The 23981-nt window shown below is 30.8% G+C and overlaps 2 protein-coding genes across 2 annotated transcripts; one reads left to right on the plus strand and one right to left on the minus strand.

Moving 5' to 3' along the window:
- Positions 1–8530: 8530 nt before the first annotated feature.
- On the minus strand, positions 8531–8899 carry LOC102660405 (uncharacterized). Its single transcript, XM_006592750.4, has one exon. It carries the CDS (start codon positions 8897–8899, stop codon positions 8531–8533), a length of 369 nt encoding a protein of 122 aa, XP_006592813.1.
- A 7143-nt stretch (positions 8900–16042) lies between these two features.
- On the plus strand, positions 16043–23575 carry LOC100794803 (aconitate hydratase, cytoplasmic). The gene is made up of 20 exons (XM_003540254.5): positions 16043–16529; positions 16873–16977; positions 17194–17354; positions 17458–17550; positions 17709–17894; positions 18036–18197; positions 18365–18509; positions 18600–18742; positions 18819–18875; positions 18974–19053; positions 19159–19234; positions 19929–20114; positions 20269–20336; positions 20430–20548; positions 20701–20822; positions 21640–21738; positions 21832–22311; positions 22676–22774; positions 22865–23107; positions 23212–23575. Exons 1-20 carry the CDS (start codon positions 16268–16270, stop codon positions 23278–23280), a joined length of 2955 nt encoding a protein of 984 aa, XP_003540302.1. The 5' UTR covers positions 16043–16267; the 3' UTR covers positions 23281–23575.
- Positions 23576–23981: the final 406 nt, after the last annotated feature.

Consider the following 23981-nt stretch of genomic DNA (forward strand, 5'->3'; position numbering starts at 1 on the left):
TAAATAAATCAAAAGTGTTATAGAGTTCATAAAGGTTCCTAACAATGAATATTAACCAAAGGAATTTAAAGAATTTTTTTGCCTATTTGCTACTTTAGAGCGACCGTTTTTCTACTCTTTAGTAATAACTAATGTCTAATGATACTTTTTTTGTTGGCAAAATGGGGCTTATGATCAAAGCATGATTGTACACGTTGCTAATCAAATTGCACTTTTTTTTCATAGATTGTGCCATTTCCGTGCTAAGAGGGACTCCCTGAGCCATGATTCTATCTTGTAAAATTCTACCGTAAACAAATATGAAAGGGTACTGAAACGGGAGGTTCTAGGACCCACTAATTAAAATTACTCGACAACCAAAACTTTTTCAGATATGTTCATTAATTTTAAGAAATAAAGAAAACTAGGTTGCATTGCACACAGCCAAGTCTAAAGTCTAACATCTGGGTGGTTCTTACTTTATGGCTTAAGGCATCCAATAATAAATAAGATTACAGTTCAACAAACCAAAACAAAGCCACCCAAGTATTGACAAAAAGAAAATCCTTATATTACAGCACTATATCTTTTATTTTTTATTAAAAAAAACATAAATTAAATTCTTGTCTAAGAGTATGATTTTCATGATATATTTTATATTTATCCCTGAACTAGAGATAGGAAGATACCATTGCTTTCGGGTATATTAAAGTAGACCACTCTTCTCATTAATATTTATTACTTGTTACCAATTACCAATCTAAACTATATTATTATCTGGACCCGTGAATTGAGGTCCATGTGCCCCACAGTCCTTATGTTATTGGGCATTTTCAAAAATGACATAAATATTTGAACGCCCTTTTCAAGTGGTCTACGTCTTCTCCCTTTGCTCTTAGTTTCCAAATAACTAAAGCCATTGCACCATGCATGTACTCACTTGGTGCCGCAGAAACGGGGTCATTCTTCAAAGTCTCCATCCCTACCACATTGATAGTGCCATAGTGCATTCATTCTTATAGCTAGGGGCAGTATTGCAAGGACATTAATTGGTAAAGTTAAATTGGAGTGAGAATAATGAAGAAATGAATAACATGCAATGTCATTATCTGTCACTACCATGAATGTGTAGGGCATTTTTCAATATAGACCTTCACTTGTTGCAACCAATCATTTTTAGCATATTGTGTGTGTCAATGGGAAAGAAGGATGTTTTTTTCTTCTTCACTTTTTTGTGTCTGTCTTTTCTTTTTTATGTATGGTAGTCCTTAGTTGTTGCCATACCCAACTAATTAGTGCGGGTACGTGTTGGTCACGTATGTTGAAAATATCTATGAAGAATTAAGGTCTGAGTAGGGTTTTTTTTTTTTGGGTACAAATTAAGAGTGCTAGTAGGTTGCTAATATTTGTAGTTGTATTTTTGTATAAAAAAATCCATAATTACTTGGGCAAGAACAATAGAGACCATACTCAATAGAAATTTACATACTCATAGTTCAATTTATTATTCACAATTTAATTAAATGAAATGCTTTTGTTAATGTATTTTTTTTTTCCTTTACAAACTAGTGAGACCAAAAATGTTATTTTAATTCTAAAATTAATTATGAAAAAATAAATAATCATTAAACGAAATAATATTAGAAAAAATTAAAATTAAGCATTTAAAAAGATATTTAGAGACCTTTCAAATCCTACATATAAAATATACTAAATATGTAACTAAAAAAATTATAGTATTATATCTATTATATGTGTGTGTAAAGGCATGGGAATAGGTATGGAGCATTCATGATACTCAGACATTCAGTCATATCCACACACAGAATTCGTTTACTAATTACTCATGCATAAATTCGAACTAATTTAATTGATAAAAAAAATACTCAAGCAAATTTTTTGATAAAAAAATTATAAGTGGGGACAAAATGATGTTAAAGGTGAGATTTTGTCTTATTTCACTTTACCAATTTTTTTAGGGATTCTCATCATATTATTGATACAAAATATTTATTAATTTTATTGGTGATGAATCTTTCTTGAAAGAATTAACTAGTTATTTTTAGTGGATTTTTTTTTCTTTTAATTATATTTTTTTTATCTAAGACTCGAACTAAATCTAATATCGCTGAAATCAACAAATTAGTATTCTTTTTAGGGTTATTTAAATATTTGCGTTGACACAAACATATTATATATTAAGTACATTTTTTCTTTCAATCTTATTATTTAATATATATTGAGTACATTGGCTTGAGCATTGCAATGAATGGATATTACTTAAGCATTAGATAGACCACAGACCGGACAAATATAATTTTTTTAAAAAATGAAAGAAGTAAAGAATCATCATTTTAGTTTGTATCATTTACATTACATAGTAGTGCAACTATGTCTTATCAGCCACGCTTAAAGTATGAGTTATGTAAATTTAAAATGATGCAAAAACGGTAAAAATAAATAAATAATATTCTTCATCTCCGAAGCATGCAGAGCAAAGAAATGCTGAAAAAACTCAGCTTGACTTGGTCTAAGTATTGAATTTGAGAGTATATATTGTAAAAATTGCACGAATAGAAAAACAGAAAAATTGGCATTAAAGCAATTCCTAGAAAGGTTTTGTATCCTTTTCTGTCATCATACTCCTCTGTGTTTGTGCCTTTGTGGAAGGTAACTTCACCATGAGATGTGAATACTTATTATATCTCAACTCAATCCTTTAATTTTTCTTTCACATCTTTCACTTAGGAGAAGGACTACATGTGCCGACAAACTACATCAAGAGCTTTTCAAAGACTAATCTAGTAAAGTTTTCTAATCCAAGAAGGTTCATTCGTTGAAGGAGAAATCATCATTTAACTTTTTCTTTTTTATCCCATTGTGAGGAACAAACACATAACAATTGACATTTTTTAATCCATAATTGACATCTTCATCATCAATTCAAAGTTCATCAGTAAGAGGTCTTATGTCACTCTCACTGTAATTTGTGCTCAAAATAAACTCTAAAAGAGGCCTCCTCTTTGAATTTGCTTACAATTCCTCTATCATAATGCTGTCTGAAAATTCTCATAAGCAGTCTGCAATAGCTAATAGGAAAGTCAAATAAAACCGTAGTAACCAATTAGTAACTGTTTAAAATTTTAAATTTTCAAATAGAAAATTTAAATATTGGCAAAAAAAAACAAATAATATGGGGCACCATCCCCTCCAATATTTTGCACACCAAAAAATAATAATTTTCAGTTTTGATATTATATCTGATATTGTATATATATAATGTTGTGTTCAACTTCAATTGCTTTGCTCTGTCGCATCTTTCAAATGTTTCGTCATCTTCTTCTTCTTCCACTTCCCCGCGTAAAGCAATAAGTTCCAATTTTCCATCACTTCTATTCCAATTTCAGTTGCTTCAGTTTCCATGTCCATAAGCGAAAGCGATGAATTTAACTTTGGAAACTTAATCAGCAACCAATTATTATTATTATTATTATTATTATTATTATTCAAACTCACTCCGGTTATTTAATATCTATTTATATTCTATAAATTTATATTTATATATATATATATATATATATATATATATATATAATGGGTGATGTTCTTATTTTTCTCACTATTTTAATTAGATAATTCTGACATTTTATTTTCTTTCTTTTGAAGTTACATTACATTTCAATACTATATATTTTCGAAACTAGACAAAAATTATCTTCAAATTTTCTTTCTCTTATAGTATTATTTGTATACTTAATTTTCTTATTCCCGTATTTATTTTAATTTAAAAATTTAAATAAAAATTTAAATTATTCGTTATAAATTCAAATTATTTATTTATTATTAATTTTACTTACACCAAAAGACATATTTATATCTCATTGGTTAAAATATTAATTTAAAAATTAAAAAAAATAAGTTTTTGACGGAATTCACGCAGTATGCTATTAAAAAATTATTTCCGTCAAATTCGTGCAGTATTTTTTTCGTACCATTAAGTGTTTCCCTTTAATTATATAAAAATAAATACACTAATTACTAGCAAATTAACTCCATTTTAAACTTTTATGCTGAACAAACAGTTGTCCACATATACAACAACAAAAACTCTGGCTTGACGGCCCAATAGTGTTGTACCACTTTAGTTTAGCCCACTACTTACATCCTAAAGTTAGAAGACGCGAGAAAATGGAAAATGGCCAGAATAATCTAACATGTTCATGCTATTTATAAATTCCATTTCTGCTAAGGACACCCAATTACCCTTTTTATATTTTAATTGGCCATTGTACCCTTTTTCTTTAAAGAGATATACCCCTTGGAAATCCTTTTTATTTTCCAAAAATGTGTTTCCATAATAATAAATACCTATTCCAGAAAGAAATTTATAATATTAGAAAATGATCGTTTATCTTATATCCTCATATTTATTAGTTTTATTTTCATTCTATCACTAAAAATCTTATCTAAAAAATAATTTTAATTCTATCTTTATTGTTCCTTAAACTCTAATTTTGCACTCATATTCATCATATAATAATGTATGTTACATTTTTAGAATGGGTATACATTATTCTAGAAACACGTATCTGGAAAAGAAAAGGGATTTCCAAGGTGCGTATCTCTATGGAAAAAGGGTATAATGAACAATTATAGTATAAAAATGGGGAATGGGGTTGTACTTAGCAAAACTTGGAATTTAAATAGAAGTACCGTTCATAAAATGCTATAGAGAAATTTTTCGTTTCGACTCTTCCTGTTTTGTTCGTTCACAAGTGTCATAATAATAGATATAAGTCATAACTCCCTGATTGACGGATTGCGTTGTTTTTGCTTTAATTTTTCATGTAAAGTAAGAGATAAACTCTTTATAATATGTTTGGTTTAGTTTCTGAAAAGCTTAAAATCATAATTTTGAAACTTAAATCAAACGTGATAATTAATGGTGTTGTGATAAATTTGTACAATACTCTGTCACATGTCAACTTGTGGTTTTCTTCTTTTTTTCCCCACACAAATGACATTTTGGAAATCTGTGTCAACTATGAGCACCTTTGAATGAATGGTTTAACTGTATCTAGTCTACATTATAATAAAATTATCCAATAATATGCACATTTATTTTATAATTCAGAAAAAAAATTGATAATATTAATTTTGAACCATTAAATATAGTTTAAACATGTACTTAAATTAATTTTAATAGTAAATTTTTCATTAATTTAGTATTTTTGTCACAATTGCACTATGCCATTGTCAATGCAGCTTGTGGTTAACTTTTCTCCCTTCCAAATGGCATTTAATTAAGTATTTTCAAATGGATGGTTATTTCACTTATTTGTTTTTTTTTCTTTACAAAGCACGGGAGACTGTCAGCATGTTTGGTTTTGCAGTAGTACTTTAGTTTTAGGAGAATTGATTCAGTTTTTTACTTTAAATTTTCACGTTTTTCATGTGCATTCTGTGGTTTCAATACGTTGTGTCCAACAACGTGTATGCTTCATTTTTGCAACCAAACATCTCTTTCTCAATCAATGAGTTTCTGACTAATTCATATCAGAAATATGTTATAAGGCCACCTCCATCAACAATGAGTTTCTGACTAATGGGTTATGTTTCCCTATTTTTGCTTGTTACAAGTCGGAGTTAAAAAGAAAGAATCAGAGGCATTGGGTATATGTTTATGAAGCTAGGTGATTATTTAAGTACCGATTCCTATTTTCTGTTCTTTACTTTTTTACTTAAAAGTAAAATTTTAAGATGTCACTTAAAGGAACTTATTGAGTAAACTTTTTTGAAGTTAGAGAGAATAAATATTTAAGCTGTAAAAAGACTAGTAAAAATTACATATGTGTAATGGTAAAACTTACTTAATATGTAAAAAATAAAAAATAAAATTACTTGTGTATATTTTTTGGAACCTTTTGCCTCTGCTCCTTTTTCTTCTTTTTCAAAATCCTAAGAGTCCAAAAAAATTATTTAAGGAATCTTAACTTGAAAAATTATAAAATAATATATATATATATATATATAATGCTTATTTTTAACTTTAATTTTTAAGTAACTTCTAAATTTTTTAAAAGTAGACTAAACTCTTCTTTAATGAATGAATTCTAATGCTTTATCCACTTCACAATGGAGCGACACAATTAACCATTTGTTCCTCAATCTCCAATTGTTCACCTTTCCCCTTCTATTTCACCCTCTATTTGAAGACATTGCAGGATGCATGGAAATAAAATTACTCTTAAATATAGTATTTTGCGCTATGGCTCTCATTTGATTTACTTAAGTACTTTATTTTAGCAAAAAAAAAATCTATTGCTATAAAGAAATGCACAGGTCAACAAGTATCAATCAGTCCTAAATAAAATGAAAAAATACAAATTTCTTTACACAATTCAAAAAGAACTACAACTATTCTTTTTTACTTAGTAGGAGCTAATTCATAGTATCTCATTAATTTGCTTATTACTACCTCCATTGTTATAAAAGTTAATGTACATGGATTAAATAACATCTTGAATAAATAATACTCTCTCCTCCGATCTCATTTATAAACAACAAAAAATTTACACATAAAAAAATTAGTTAACTTGTCAATTCCAATTAAAAAAAATAAAATTTTTCTTAAACTTACCTTTTATCATAACTTCATATTAAGCATAAATTCTCCTGATGAAAAATATTTTCAAAATAATTCAATTAAATAGGGCAAAAACAATTAAAACTTACTTGTATTTAAGACCAAGATACATTTATTTTTTTTATATTTTTTTTATATATTTAAAGTTGAAGTAAAACATATAAGATCTATTTGGATACAAGCCATAAATACTTTTGACATCTTTTCTACTAGAAATATAAATCATTTTTTAGTAAATAAACTCTTAAAAACACTTCTAACATTTAATCCAAACAGGCTCGTAGTCATATACTAACAATATAATAAATTATTACAATATTATATAATCACAAACTATCATACATACTTGATATATTTATTTATTTTTATAATAATTATCTTAAAAATATATAAAAATTATATATAATTGGTTGATAGTGAAAAACTTTTACACTAATAAGTAATAATCACTAACATTTAATGTATACAAATTGTTCAATTTGAATAAAAAATACTTATTAAATATAATATTACTATCAAAACAACTGTTAATAAAGATGCGAGTGAAGGAAAATTATGAAACTTAAGACTTGGTAAACATCAGTATTTAAAACATCAATAAATATGGAATAGAAAATAGAGTTATAATGCATGATTTACTATCTACATTAAACACAACATATCCCAAATCCGTCATCTCTCTCTTCATGAATACTATCACTTAGTAATTAGTTACTTCAATCTAGCAATTCCTGGTATTTACTACATTTCTAAGAACAGAATACTAATTAATCGCAATTAAGTATTACAAACCTATCATAAGCTACATGTTCCACAATGCTGAATGATATATGATGCAGGGATGGAGATCCATGCATCCTTGTGATGCTATGCTGCAACAACATATCAGAAGCATCAGAAGACAGTTTAACCTGCTACACAAACATCAAGTTTAGATTGGCTATGTTATCTATGTGATACTCGCTATTCCAAATTACAACCATTCCGGGGGTGCTTAGTTAGCTATAAGCAATTGCCACTTCCCCTGCACTATCCATGTTTAACTGAAACCTCCAAAATGCAAAACTAACTGAACATATTAATTTGATGAGTAAAACTATTTATCTGATGTCAGTAGCGAATGACACCCAGCATCATTGATGTGTATCAGTAACTATAAGGAAGTTAAACAATTCACTGTCTAAAATCATAACTTGCCAAGTTGGCAAAATGCCCACAAGGACAACCTCCAAATATCAATCAGTCATTTAGAAATCTCCAGGAAGAGTTAATTTCTTGATCAATTAAACTGCTTGAAGAAATAAATGCATATGGCAGGTAACAATAACACACATAGAAAGGATTTGACAAAGACCAAAACAGAACAATAAATTAGAAAACAGATAAATAAGGCCTCAAACCTAAACATTCCAAGTATGAAGTATATCGTTAAAAATGAGGAAACTAAAAAGCACAGTCATGCAATCACATCCTTGCCAGAATTACTAGAGACACACATAAGTACATCACTAATATCACATTCACATATTGATTTACCAAAGTAACGCCTTTGGAAAAGAATAATAAACACTCATTAATTCATCAAAGTAACTCCTAATTGAAACAGAATAATAAAGCTAGCATTAGTTCATCACAGTAAGGAACACAAGCACAAATCATGAAGTAATCAGTAAAGCAAACAGAACCACAATTAAAACCGAAGAAACAAATACGCAATAGGAAAATTGATTTCACTTTATTAATTTCAGGCCTATCTGAATAAGGTTTTTTGTTTTTTTTCACATAATTAAAAACAACAGTGCTACATCTGCACATCTAAACCGCTCTAAATAGTACACCTACAATAGAAAAATAACCAAACAGTTTTTTTTTCTTCTTTTTTTTTTGGAGAGAGAGGGAGAGGATTCAATTGGCGACGAGAAGATCGTCGATGACGAGATCGGGCGAGTCCGCGGCGGGATTGACGGGGACGAAGAGGATAGACTTGGCGGCCATGAGCTTCTTCCGCTGCGGGCAGCGCGGGCCGTAGATCCTGGCAAGGAAGAACGGGAAGCTGGCATCGGCGGCGTTGGCGTTGGCGGTGGCCTGAGGCTGGTCGGAGTTGGGGAGCGGCGGCGGCGAGGGAGGGCGGTTGAGGGAGATCTGGTGGCGGAGGAGGGAGTTGAGGCGGTGAGATCTGGCGCTGATGCGAGAGTCTCGGATTCGAGCAAGCGCGCCTGGTTTGAGGTACTTGTGGAAGGGATGAGGGATGCTTGGTCTGGTTCTGCGGTTCATGGCGAAAGGAGAAAGTGAAGAAGAAGAGTGCGAATCGAAGAAAAAAATAAAGAGAGGAAGAACAAAGAAGTGGTAATAGAGAGAGGTGAAGATTAGGGATTTTAAGGAAAAGAGAGGGAGAGAGAGGCGGGAAAGGGAGAGAGCGGGGTTGGCTGAGGGTTTCAAAACAACAAATACAGACCCAAGGAGGCGGGATTTTTAGATCTTTTTCGTTTTGCCTCCTGTCCGAGCCAATAAATAATTTCACTACACTTCATTGATTGGTCCTTGGAGTCTTTGTCTTTTTTTTCTGAATATTTGTCTTTAAATATATATTTATAAATTCTAATATATAAATTATATTATATTAAAATTCATGATGAATGAATATCTCTAAATATATACTATATTTTAAATTTAAAAAAATTATTTAAATTGTGTACCCATGAATTGTTTAATCAATTGAGTCTATTTACCTTTAAGTCTCTTGGTATTTGCATCCTAAAGAGTCAAGGGTTATGTATTTCAAGTTGTTGATTGATTTCGCTTACCTTTGAGTCTATTTGTGTGTGCATTTGGGATTAAGGAATTATGTACTTTGTTAGTCATTGTCGATCGAGTCTTCACTTGTTTTTAAGTCTTTTTGTGCTTGTGCATTCAAGATTAAGGGATTATGTATCTTGTTGATCGTTGGTTGACCAAGTCAATAAAATCCATAAGGGTATCCACTCGAACATTGACCGACCCCTGAATGGCCTAGTCAATTAATACTAACTTTTGGTCATGACAGAGGACCATGATATACAATCCTAATGCAACTACCCCAATGCATATGTGTGGAGATCTTAGAATAACAACTAGACCATGGTATGGGTAATCATCATGTGAATATCAAGGTAGAATCTAGTGGCATCAAAGGTGGATATAACCTAACGTTTGATGTAGGAACAAACTGATTACATATATACACTTGATCACTTTTAGATTATATCTTCTAACCTTTAGAATGATCTAGGAATAAACAAATTGTAATATAAATTATAAAATAATTTTATTTATTGATAATATTTTAAAAAAATATTCAAATTAAATTGAAAGGGATAAATGATTGAGAGAGAAAAATTAAAAGGAATAGGCAATTAACAAAAAGTAATATACAAGTAAAAATAACGTGTTAAGTGCACATGCAATGGAAAAAGACAAAAAATATTAACAGATATATGTCAATGTTGATGCTTAGTCGGACAATGAAATTATTATGTAATGTAATAGAGAAATAAGTTGAGAGGCAATGAGTCTTACACCTTAAATAAGTATCAACACTATTATGTCACACTATGTGTATTTATGTTTTTGCCCTTTTGATTATTGTTTGGGTAACAAAGAGTCAAAAACCCACAATTTCTCAATTTTTGCAAGGGTATGAAAGTTAAACAATCCAACATTCGATTTATTTCCACTTTATTTTTTATTTGTTTTTCTTAAACAACAACCCAACATTTAATTTTATTTGTACTTTATTTTTCTTTGTTCTAATTATTTTTCTTTTATTTTCAATCATTATATTTCAATCCTGACAATCTAATAGAACATGAAATAGTGATGTCAATAACTTGAATATTCTAATTTGTAATATAGTAATAGATAAGTGGCAAAATTCTACACTTTTTAATAAAATAATAAACTTGTCAAATATGATGGTTTGTTATTAGATGATAATCTAAAAATATTTTACATATTTATTTAATCTATTTTTTTATTTTATGACTTTTTCATAAAAATTTGTATTCACATTGATTCGGTTGATTTGCACAAAAATAGATGTTGAGTCAAAAGACATTTACATCTAAAAGATTGATCAAGATTTTTAATTATTTTGATTAAAAACAAACAAAAACAAAGGAAATATGTTGCATGATCTCCACTTTATGTTTTTTAGACGATAAGTGCGTAAAATCATATTGCATATGGTATGATATTTAATAATTCATATATTACTTTGTGTTTGAAATTCTATATGTAGATACATTCTTTTTGAATCTGTCAAATCATATAAAAAATAAATGAAGTCTCAATAGTAGAGACAAATCAATATAAATTTGTGTATGTTTATTCTTGCTTCCTTTCTGCTTGTTAATTGACGTTGAGTTTGAATTATGTTTCAGCAATTATAAGATAAATTGCACTTTTGAAAATTCATTTTTTTCCTCATTGTCTAAAGTGTTTTTATGGTAAAGGTTCTCTTTATTTCTTACAAAGTTCTCTATAGAGATGAAAAATCCAATTATTTTGAAATCACACTTCAATCCCTCCTTTTCTTGTGATATTTGTTTGGCTTTTTTATGTTAAAGTGGGTGGTTATACAAAACAAATGAAGTGCTAAAGGACATAACAAAAACACATAAATTTGTTACTCATAAAATTATACAACAATTTTTTATCCTGCGTAATAAAATTTAAAAGACAAAATTATCCTTCTCAATTTTGCACGTCTCCCACTTTTTTTAAAAACAATCTGCACGTCTTTCTTCTCCAATGGTTCTTCTCTTTTGTATTTGCAATTTCTCCCTTCTTCACATGCATAATGTAATTGTTGCATTTTGAATATAGCATTGTTTTTATTCCTTACTTGTTAAAGGGGCAGCCTTATGGCGACATTTAAGAGGAAAATTGTAAATGCGGATCTGAGCACTTAATTCCCAAAACAAAATGGTGATTGTTACTTTCTTTGGAAATTACAAAAAAAACTTTTGCAAGAGATATTTGATCATTAATTTGTCTAAGTGTAACATTGAAGCCTTCTATAACCATGTCATATGTCATGCTTGAAGGTTTTCCTGAAGAATCGACTAGCGAAATCAATTTTGGTGGTGCCTTTGGTGAGAATACAAATGAAGAGAAGAAACACAATGCTACACTATGTTCACCACACCACATTGCTATAACCTAAACTCTTTTAACTGCAAGGGAATATGGCAAGAGCATGGTGCCATAAACAGATAAGCAGATATGCCAAATGCACTGGATAAATTAAAAGGGCATTATGATAAATTTCACATTATTACATTTGTGTTGTTTATTGTCCATCAAATAATGTACAAAATAAAAAAATATCACATGACTCAATTAGGTGTACTGTGATATTCTCGATGTACCATATCTCATTGTATATTAAACATACCCTAATTGAGTTATACTTAAATTAGTGATAATATATATGATCAATTTATTCTTTGAATTAAATTTAAATTTACTTTTGATTTTTATAATTTTATTATTGTGTAAATTCTAATAAGTGCACAATCCCAAAAAAAAAATAAGTGACACAATATTATTATTGTTGATATCATACTCACAATAGTGAGTGAGATAATTAACCTCAATACTTAATTTTTCTCAAATATTTTTCATAAAAGAAGATTTTATCAACACTTATTGGATATTATTAGTAAATATTTTTAACAAAAAATTAAATCACAAATCCTATTGCTATATTAAATTGGAATTCTCATAAATGTTTTTTTATATACCTTTTTTAGTTATTTGTTTTTTCTCATGAGGTATTAGAAGTGTTTTACATTATTTATAAGACATATGATGAATTCAAAAAAATTTCGGTTGGGGAAGATAATACTCACATAATACAACTTAGTGGAATCAATACTCATATTATAGATTATTTTTCAAACTACATTTTAAATTATGAAAATAATTTATTTTATATATACATATAAAAGGAAAAAAAAAATCAGGGGCAATTGCTCTCGATGTGCTGATTAGTGTGTTTGTTACATGTGAAAGTCTGAGTTTGAAAGTGAAAGAGGAGTTACAAGGGGTGAAAGTATTCTATTTAATATTGTATATTTTATTTTATAACAATGTATAAATATAATAATGTATATTTAATTTAATACTGTTTTATTAATTTTTTTCTACTTACTTACTTTAATGCAAACATGTTATCTCCTTTTAAACTCTTTTTTCATTTCAATTAAATAATTTTATTTTTTCATTTTTTTGGACCGTTCTTTGTTTTTATTTCTCACACTTTCATCTCTTTTCACCCATTCCACCAAAATATATAGTCCGCAGCAGATTCGTCCTTACATAATGTGCCAAATACTTTGCTAGGAAAGTAAAAATGATTTTTTTGAAAGAAAATACTTATTACGTTAATTTCAGACAAATATTTTTTGGTCCCACTAATTTATTTATTTTTATATTTTCGTTCTTGTCATTATAAAATATATTTATTTTATTTTTGTCCTTAAAACACTTGAAACAGTAAAAAATATCATCTAAAACGTTTAAAGAACATAAACAAAACTAATACATTTTGCAAGAATTAAAATAATTTTTTTAAAACAAAAATGAAAAAAATACTAAATTAGAAGATAGAAAAAAATATTTAAATCTTAATTGTAGGGAAACATTCAATACGTATTTGTTAAGTAATTATAAATATTTAATAATATCCATTCACTGTCCTTTAACTGATATCTTTCCTACATTTATTAACATTTCCATGTAAATAATTAGGTATTTTTATTTATTTATATATAGAAGAGGCCTTATTTGAAAATGATCATTTTTTTATAGAATATTACTATTTTCTTAAAAAAAAAAAGCCTACCATCGTCCATCGAGTATTTATTCTCGGTCTGCCTCGATGGCTGAATGTTAGTATTTCGCACTTTGTGAAACCCTTTTTCGACATGGGGATGTGCGATTCCTTTTTTAGCTTTATTTATATTTAGGTTTAATTACTCATTTTATCTTTATGATACATTTTAGTTTTTATAATTTTAAATTAAATTTTTTAATTTTTATAATTTATATTTTAATTTTCAGTTTTTATAATTTAAAAATGATTTTTTTAATTCTTATAATTTACATTTTGATTTCATTTTAGTTTTATAATTTGAAATTAGTTTTTTTAATTCCTCATATTTATATTTTAATTTTTACCGTAAAAATATGAATAATATTATCAATTACAATTAACTACAAAAATATTAGTGTGTAATTAATTTATCACAAGATAATTTATAATAAAAAAATAGTTGATAATTTATAATTAATTTGTAGCTAATTATTTTTATATATTTTTTGTAATAAGGACTAAAAGATAATTAAAATATAAATTATAAAGACTAAAAATATCACTTTTAAACTATAGGGATTAAAAGAAAATTAAAATCCAAACGATAAGGGTTAAAAAGACAACTTTTAAACCCGTGGCGGATCCAAGACCCTAAGTTAGTGGGTGCAAATTATAAAAAATAAAATTAGTGAGTTCAATTATATAGATATAGATGAAATAAAATATAAAAATATAAGATGTTATTTACAAATTTGATGAATTTTAAAAAATGAGGGGATGCAAGTGCACATTCTCACATGACGGTTGGTCCGCCACTGTTTTAAAGTATAGAGATTAAAAAAGAATTAAAATACAAACCATAGGAACTAACAAAACTACTTCCAAACTATAGGGACTAAGAGGTATCAATCATAAAACTATAGGAATCAAATGAATAATTTAATTTTATTTTTACATAAAATTGATCAAACTAAATGCGGACAGCCAAAATAATCATTTGAGTTTTCTTCTTCTTTTAATTTTACCATTTAGAGGTAAAATTTAAATTAATATGTCAAAAGGAATAAGTCTTGGTATAATATAACTTATTACTTTTGAATTAAAAGTTATAACATATGTTACGATTTTTTATTATATTAAAATTATAAAAATTTTTATGACTTTAATTTTTTATCCTTCTAAAAATACGACTTTAAAGTCTTAAGAGTTTTTCTATACGACTTTAAAGTCTCAAATAATTTTATTTTTTATTTTTTTCATTGAAGTCATAAATTATTTTCCGATTTCAATTTTTTTCACAATTTTAAAGTTGTAATGTATTTTTTTTAAATCATAAATAATTTTCTTATTTTAAATATTAATAAATTAATGTATGTTTTTTTTAGTTTTATTTAATATTTTCTATATTATTTTATTTAATATTTTTTATATTTTTTTTATATTGCTTTATTTAATATTTTATATTTTATACTAATAGAAAGAAAACATTTTAATATTTTTTTAAAATAAATATGTAGTGCATTTTAATATTTTTTCTTAAATTTAAGTCTTTTTATTATTTTTTTAATTTATAAAATAAATAATAATCCTTAACATGAGTAAAAAAATATAAAAACTTAAATAAAATAATATATAAAAATATAGAAAATATTAAATAAAATAATATAAAATTATTAAATAAAACAAAATAAAAACATACATTAATTCATTAATTAAAGTGAAAAAAATATTTACTATTTAAAAAAATACATTACAATATTAAAGTCATGGAGAAAATAAAAATTGAAGGCGCAAAATAATTTATGACTTCAATAAAAAAAATCCTTTACAACTTTAAAGTTGTTTGAAATTTTTTTTTACGACTTTAAAGTCGTGTTTAAAAAAAATAAAAAAAAGTTATAAAGTTTTTAATTATTTAAATTTTAAAAAAAAGAAATCAAAATACCATTTTCAATTCAAAAGTGGATAGGTTATTCTATACTTATTTCTTTGAGAATATTAATTTAAATTATACCTAGATGATAAATTTGAAAATAAATTAACCCAAATGATGGCTTGCCCAAGTACCAACACCGGTAATGAAGAACTATAAAAAAAAATGAAAAAAAGAATAATTCCATGCATTGAACTATGAGAAGGAGGATGAAAAATCAAAGATAGTGAAGGCACGTGGAATGATTCGATAGTCATAGAGAGCTAATAATAAGAGAACGGTGTGTGTGGTTTCCTCGCCACTGATGCGAAGTTGAAGGATACAAGTTGACCACGCCACTTGACCAAACTTCGCAAATTTTGCCGGGAACAGGGAAAGCAAAAAAAATAAAAAAGAATACAATTAACTCTATACTACTAGTATATGTTAGGATTTATTATTATTATTACGTGGTTCGCGTTGGAGGGACAAAGGTTAAAAAAAAAAGCAATTAAGTAACCGAATTAGTGGACTTTAAAGTAGCATAACTAATCACTAGAAGAATATAAAAAATGTGAGCATATGAAATCAAAATTAAACTTGTACTCTAATATAGTAGTAAATAAAACGTGACGGGTTTTGTTGGTGGTAATAATTTGGGTATTTTGTGGAATAAAGATTGTTGATCGGACCTTTGGTATTGCAGAGCGTGGAGACCCCCGCAGAGGAACGGGATCGGGTCTCAATAAAAAGGGTCACAACTTGTTGTTTCCAGTGATAATAGAAATATCGAGGCACTGTTTTTGTATTCTAGAAGTAGAAGGAGAGAGAGCCCTAGTTCGCGTTCTCGTCACACACGAATGCTTCTTTGACCATGGCTTCCACAGCCTCTTCGCTCCTCCGAGCTTCTAGGTCCAAACTTTCTTCTTCCTCCTCCGCTTCTCTATCTAGAACCTTCGCTCGCTCCGCTCCTCGTCGATCCCCCGGCTCCTCCGCCGCCGCCACCCGCTCCTTCGGCTCCGCCGTCCCGCGATGGAGCCGCGGCGTCGACTGGCGCTCTCCTCTCGGCCTCCGCCCTCATATTAGAGCCGCCGCTCCCCTCATCGAACGCTTCCACCGCAGAATCGCCACTAGCGGTACTTCCCCGCCCTCTCCCATAATATTGGAGCTCTGTTGCTTTTGATCTGCTTCCTTCAGCTTAGAATCGGTCTTTTCGAATGCGATGTTTCGTTTTCCGATCGAATGTGATGTATGAAATGACTGAATTCCGTTTTGCTTTTTTCCTTTTACCGGATTCTTCTGTCTGCTTGTCAACGAGGCTAAGAGAATAATATATTTACTGTTTAGTGCGTTGTGTTGTGTGTACGGACTTTGCTTTTATCTGACTAGTATAATATATGTAGTTTAGTTTCTCTAATGTTTGGTACTGAATTTTGTGTTTTGAATTTTATTGGTTATCTGACATAAGTGCCATTGCAGCTACTGAGAATCCTTTCAAGGGAAACCTCACGAGTCTCCCTAGGCCTGGTGGTGGCGAGTTTGGAAAGTTCTACAGCCTTCCGTCGCTCAACGATCCGAGAATCGGTAATTTGCTAGCTCAGTTTGGCCTGGTTTAATTTTAATGCATGTTGTTGATTTTATTTGCCAGAATTTTGGTTGGAATATGTGGTGTTTGTAATTTTGTTCCGTTATTTTATCTCTGATGATGAAAGATAAGATTCTAGTTCTTTAGAATAGCTCGTTCTTCTTGCTAATGCTTCGTTGCTGATGGTGTTAGCTTTGTGTGTGGGTGCTTGGCAGATAGGTTGCCATACTCTATCAGAATTCTCCTTGAATCTGCAATTCGTAATTGTGACAATTTCCAAGTTAAAAAGGAAGATGTTGAGAAGATTATTGACTGGGAAAACTCTTCAGTGAAGCAAGTTGAGATTCCTTTCAAGCCTGCTCGTGTTCTACTGCAGGTAACCTTGTTCAATTCTGCATACAGCGAAAGAGTTATTTGCATGGATGGGGATATAAAGTAATGTGGGTTGTATCTTAACCCTTATTTTCTACTCTCCTCAGGATTTTACTGGAGTCCCTGCTGTTGTTGACCTGGCTTGCATGCGTGATGCTATGAATAAGCTTGGCAGTGATTCTAATAAGATTAATCCTCTGGTATACATCATTCTTACCATTTTTCTGTGCTTTTGTTCTCTGAAGTCATTGCGATTTGTAGAAATTTAACAAACAAACCTCACTTAAGCATATTCTCCCTATATGTTATATTTGCTATTGTATAAATGGCTCTGATTCTGAGCTATAATTGTTGTCAGGTTCCTGTTGATCTTGTCATTGATCATTCAGTTCAAGTTGATGTAGCAAGGTCAGAGAATGCAGTGCAGGCCAATATGGAGCTTGAGTTCCAGAGAAACAAGGAGAGATTTGCTTTTCTGAAATGGGGGTCAAATGCTTTCCGTAATATGCTTGTTGTCCCTCCTGGTTCGGGTATAGTACATCAGGTAAGTTCAGAACCAGACATTCAAAATGATGTGTTATATATATATATATATATATATATATATATATATATATATATATATATATTATGGCTATTTTTTTTTTGATTGTTAATACTGGGGACTTGTGATGTCTCATTTCAGGTTAATCTTGAATATCTTGGACGTGTTGTTTTCAACACTGAGGGCTTGCTCTATCCTGACAGTGTGGTTGGAACTGATTCACATACAACAATGATAGATGGGCTTGGAGTTGCTGGATGGGGTGTTGGTGGTATTGAAGCAGAGGCAGCAATGCTTGGTCAGGTAAATTTACTTCTGAATTTTGGTTTATTTGTAATGTGCTCTGATTATACAATGTAATGAATTCTGATTCTGGCAGAACTATATGTTTATATCCATTATCTCAAAATAAGTTCATGGAGTTGTTTAGCTAGTGGCGATCCTAATGCTGTGTGCTGTAATAATGGCAGCCTATGAGCATGGTGTTACCTGGTGTTGTTGGGTTCAAGTTATCTGGAAAACTGCGCAATGGTGTTACAGCAACTGACTTGGTTCTAACTGTGACACAAATGCTTAGGAAACATGGTGTTGTAGGGAAATTTGTTGAATTTTATGGTAATTAAGTTCTCTTGCATTTGCTCTTTTTTAGCTTATGCTGGTCTGTCCCAGCTAATCACCAGTTTTCATGGTTTTTTTTTTCTATAGGTGATGGTATGGGTGAGTTATCATTAGCTGACAGGGCCACTATCGCCAACATGTCTCCTGAATATGGTGCAACCATGGGCTTCTTCCCTGTAGACCACGTTACATTACAATACCTCAAATTAACTGGAAGAAGTGATGAGACTGTGAGTACAAACTCATTTTTTTTCAATGATGTTTAATGCTTCTAGTATTACTTGACCTTCCTTTTTGACTTTATAGGTGACAATGATAGAGGCCTATCTCAGGGCAAACAAATTGTTTATTGACTATAATGAGGTAAAGTACTAGTTGAATATCCTATGCACTCCTTTTGAACAAAACAAATGTGCATATGTCAAGGGTATGGAATGATAATTTGTTTTCTATAAATTCAGCCTCAACCGGACAGAGTTTATTCATCCTATCTTGAATTGAACCTTGACGAAGTTGAACCATGCATCTCAGGACCCAAGAGGTAAGACACTGCTGTTTTGCATGACATGTCTTGAATTTTAGTGTGGGGTTAAAAATTTCTGCTTTATAATCTGTGATAATTCATACTGAATGATACTCTTTGCAGACCTCATGATCGGGTGCCTTTGAAAGAAATGAAGGCTGATTGGCATGCTTGTCTAGACAACAATGTGGGATTTAAGGTTAGTAACACAGTGATGTTCCAATATTTTTCTCATATTTTTGTCTTAAGAGATGTTTTAGTGATTTCATAGTTTATTACTAAATCTTGCATTTGCTCTCACCTCTCAACCATTTGTTCTAAGCAAATGCTACTATGTGGCCATTTGGTGGTTTGAGTTAATATGCTAACTATGTTAAGTTTGATATCTCTTTTTGTTTGTCTATGGTGACTTAAAACTAATGTATCTAAAACGATCATCACTAATGAAAATTTTAATCGTTTCATCTAACATAAATTGCTTTACTGTTTAGCAAATTATGACTTTGTTTCTGCAAACTTGGACAATCAAATAACAACATTGTAAATATGGCCACCCAGTGCACAAGGCACTCACAAATGGTGTGGGGAGGGTAGATGAAATGGCAACATTACGTGAAGAGAAAGGAAATTTCCCTTTTGTTTCTTGAAACTTGGATCTAAAAATTGTTTGATATTACCTGAAGTGAGTCCCTTTTCCTGCATATTATTCTTTCTCTATCATATATCCCACTTTGTATGATCACTGCACCAGGATTCCAGAAAGCATTATGATATTTAGAATGCAAGAAATTAATCCTTTTTCTTTCAAGTTGTAGATCTTCAACTTGCTGACACAGTTGCAATCACAAAGCATGCAGCAGTTTAATCTTTGTAAATGTTTTCTTTGAACACAGGGATTTGCTATACCAAAAGACGTACAAGGCAAAGTTGCAAAATTTGATTTCCATGGGCAGCCAGCAGAGCTGAAGCATGGCAGTGTTGTGATTGCTGCAATCACAAGTTGTACAAATACATCAAACCCAAGTGTTATGCTTGGGGCTGGTCTTGTAGCAAAGAAGGCACATGATCTAGGTTTGCAGGTTAGGCACCAAAATAAATGTTAGAAACTGTTATTGTGCTGTTTTTAAAAATGTTGTGGTCCACTTTTCCTGCCACCATTAAAGGGACATTGTATTTCATTTATGTTGTCCTTTTCTTGATAGTAATTATAGATATTTTCACACTGTTCGCCAGGTTAAGCCATGGGTGAAAACGAGTCTTGCTCCTGGCTCTGGAGTTGTTACAAAATATCTACTTAAAAGGTACTTTGTATCGTAATGTACTTTCCCTGTTTATTCTGCACAATTTTGGAAAAATGTATAGTAAATTTGGATTTTTTTTCATTTTTTGGGCAGTGGCCTGCAAAAGTATCTAAATGAACAGGGTTTCAACATTGTTGGATTTGGCTGTACCACATGTATTGGCAATTCAGGGGAACTAGACCAATCTGTTGCTTCTGCTATCTCTGAAAATGGTAATTGAAATATAAAATATAATTTCTATAATTGAAGCTGATTTCTTGTGCAATCCTTGCAATTGTCTTGTTTATAACTTTTAGATAAACTCCTAAGCATATTCTGCTTCATATTTGCCGAAATAATTTAGTTCTCATATTGTCTTGTACAGACATTGTAGCTGCTGCTGTGTTGTCCGGGAACCGTAATTTTGAGGGGCGTGTGCATCCCTTGACAAGAGCTAACTACCTAGCCTCACCACCTCTAGTTGTTGCTTATGCTCTTGCTGGGACAGTATGTTTGCCTATTCATATTTTTAATGTGTATATGAATGGTTTTTGGTTCTTGCTTTTTTCATATTGTCTGATTTTCATGTCTTTTTATTTCATTAATAATACTAAGTTTATTAATGCCAAAGACTTTGTTGGAAGAAATAAAAACTGACAAATGTTAAAACTGCTGATCCGGAGGCTAATCACAAGCATTGATATTCTTTGGGCCATCCTCTTCATTTATGTACATGTTCAGACTCATGCTATATGTAACTGAAGCTGAATTCAAATCCATTTCTACATGTTCTTTTGCTTTTGTCTCAATTATCTCTGTCAATTGTTTAGGATACTTAAATTCAGAACTTGGGATCCTGCCTTACACTTGGCTATAGGCAGTTGTTTATTTTTTCTTCCAGAGTTCTGACTATATTACCTTCAACTAGACCCTTGTTTTAGTTGGTTGGATTCATATTTTATTTTCTGTTCTGTCAAATGTTGATAAAATTTAGGGCCTGTTACACTGAGAATTTTTTTTTGTTTCCATATCTTGTTTTCACGTTTAACCACAAAATGCCATGTATTCATTATGTTTTTTGTTTTCAAATATTTAAATAGGAAACAGTGAAAACATCTTATTGTTCTATTGTTTTTTAGACGGACATTTGCAAACAGGAAATAAAGTTAAAATAAGATGACATTTTTGTGATTAAAAGTGATAATAGAAAGAAAACAAAACTTATTTCTCAAGCCAAACATGCCCTTAGAGTTTAGAATACATCATTTTTTTCTACTACAAACGTTGTTAACCTTCATCCCTTACCTTTTGGTTGACTTTCCAGGTTGACATTGACTTTCAAAAGGAGCCAATAGGAACAGGGAAGGATGGAAAGAATGTTTACTTAAGGGATATCTGGCCATCCACTCAAGAAATTGCAGAGGTAAATAATGTTTGCTTTTCTGATTATGTGAAATTACTTTACAAATTTGACAGTGTGTACAGCAAGACTAACTTAGGTTTACTTGATTCATAGGCTGTCCAATCCAGTGTGTTGCCTGACATGTTCCGAAGTACATATGAAGCTATTACCAAAGGTAACACTATGTGGAACCAACTACAAGTTCCTGCTGAGACCCTGTACTCATGGGACCCCAAGTCAACATATATTCATGAACCTCCATACTTCAAGGGCATGACCATGGATCCTCCTGGAGCTCATGGTGTGAAAGATGCCTATTGTCTGCTGAATTTTGGTGACAGTATAACGACCGATCACATTTCTCCTGCTGGTAACATTAACAAGGATAGTCCTGCTGCAAAATACCTTCTGGAGCGAGGTGTGGAACAAAAGGACTTCAACTCTTATGGAAGTCGTCGTGGCAATGATGAAGTGATGGCAAGGGGAACTTTTGCCAACATTCGTCTTGTTAACAAGCTCTTGAATGGAGAAGTTGGCCCCAAGACAGTTCACATTCCGACTGGGGAGAAGCTTTATGTGTTTGATGCAGCCCAGGTGAGTTATGTACTAAGCAAGTGTAGCATTCTTTTTATTTTTGAACTTTTTAAGTGGCATGCATTTTATGATGTCGTCTTTCCTAAATTGCTTTCCAAAATTTAAGCTATCAAGTAACAACCTTTGGGTTATCTCTTTTAAATTAAAATAAATAAAAACTACCAAACATTTTTTATTTTAATTAGCTTTTAAGCCAAAAAAATGCTTGGCCAAATAGAGACTTGATCCATGATCAAAATCCACCAGTTACCATAGTGTGAAAAGTAAAATATTATCTTTCCTCAAACAAACAACTAGTGGATACTTTTGTGCTAGGAGAATAGCTCTTGGCTTCTAATCCCCTTGAATTTTTCTTTTATGCCAGAGATACAAGGCTGAAGGGCAGGACACCATTGTGCTGGCTGGAGCTGAATATGGTAGTGGAAGTTCCAGAGATTGGGCTGCCAAGGGTCCCATGCTATTGGTGAGTCCTATATAGCCTATGATTTGATTCTGTTTGGTTTTCCTGACATGTTGAGACTCATTCTTGATGATGTTTACATTTTTCTGACAGGGTGTCAAAGCTGTGATAGCTAAAAGTTTTGAGAGAATTCATCGTAGCAATTTGGTAGGAATGGGTATTGTTCCTCTTTGCTTTAAATCTGGTGAGGATGCTGACACATTGGGATTGACTGGTCACGAACGTTATACTATTGACCTCCCAAGTAACATCAGCGAGATAAGGCCTGGCCAAGATGTCACCGTAACAACTACTACCGGAAAATCTTTCACCTGCACAGTTCGCTTCGACACCGAGGTAATTTAAGCTCGTCCTTCATTCATGTTTCTTGATGCAACTTATTTGGTGTCCCAAAAACTTGTCCTTGGATTATTGTGTAACACACACCCTTGTATTTTCAGGTGGAACTTGCTTACTTTAACCATGGGGGCATTCTTCCATATGTCATCAGGAACCTCATTAAGCAGTGAAGTCATGGCTGATGGGAAATGTTAAACAATGTTGCCACTGCGTGTACACGTTTTGAGTGGTAATATAATGTGAGAGAAATGAGAATAAATTCAATAAATAGGAAAGATCCCTTCTTAAGAAGGCAATTTTTTGACACTTCCAGGTAACATATTAGGCCTGTAAACAACGAGTGCATTGATTCTAGATTTCTCATGTCTGTGTTGTGTGCCCATTGAACAATGGGGGGACAATTGTATTTTTTGTATAAGCTGATGTGATCCATGCCGATGGCAGTGAATATTCTTTTCATTTAAATACTCCACTTAATTTTCTTAAGACTACAGTGAAATAATGTCTATGGTGAAGTTGAACATGAAACATGAATCAGGGTGTAGATCATTGAGGTTTTCAGTCCACATAATCATTTGACTGAAAACACCAAAAGAAGAGAAATTTGCACATTTGCTATATGCCAAACAAAATATCGTTAACAACTAATGGAAAACAAAGAAGTAATCTGTATATGATATAGCACTATGTTGACCAAGTGAATAGTAGTTGTAGATGCAATTTTTATGAAAACATTTTTTTAATAAAATCCAACAGTTGGAAAATTGTTGGGTTCTTAACTGTTGATTATGGCTTGGTTCTTAGTTTTAAAAATGTTTCTTTACAAGAGCTAAACTTTAGTTTGGTGATTCTATATATTGAAAGAGTTAGT

The sequence above is a fragment of the Glycine max genome, chromosome 12, assembly GCF_000004515.6.
Source record: "Glycine max cultivar Williams 82 chromosome 12, Glycine_max_v4.0, whole genome shotgun sequence".
NCBI lineage: Eukaryota > Viridiplantae > Streptophyta > Magnoliopsida > Fabales > Fabaceae > Glycine > Glycine max.

What these genes read in the sequence shown, in the direction of transcription:
- LOC102660405 (XM_006592750.4), bottom strand. Translation starts at nt 8,899, where the DNA reads ATGAACCGCAGAACCAGACCAAGCATCCCTCATCCCTTCCACAAGTAC.
- LOC100794803 (XM_003540254.5), top strand. Translation starts at nt 16,268, where the DNA reads ATGGCTTCCACAGCCTCTTCGCTCCTCCGAGCTTCTAGGTCCAAACTT. An exon ending in CTGCTCGTGTTCTACTGCAG is followed by an intron (nt 17,355 to 17,457) that starts GTAACCTTGTTC and finishes TACTCTCCTCAG; the next exon opens with GATTTTACTGGAGTCCCTGC. An exon ending in CCACTCAAGAAATTGCAGAG is followed by an intron (nt 21,739 to 21,831) that starts GTAAATAATGTT and finishes CTTGATTCATAG; the next exon opens with GCTGTCCAATCCAGTGTGTT.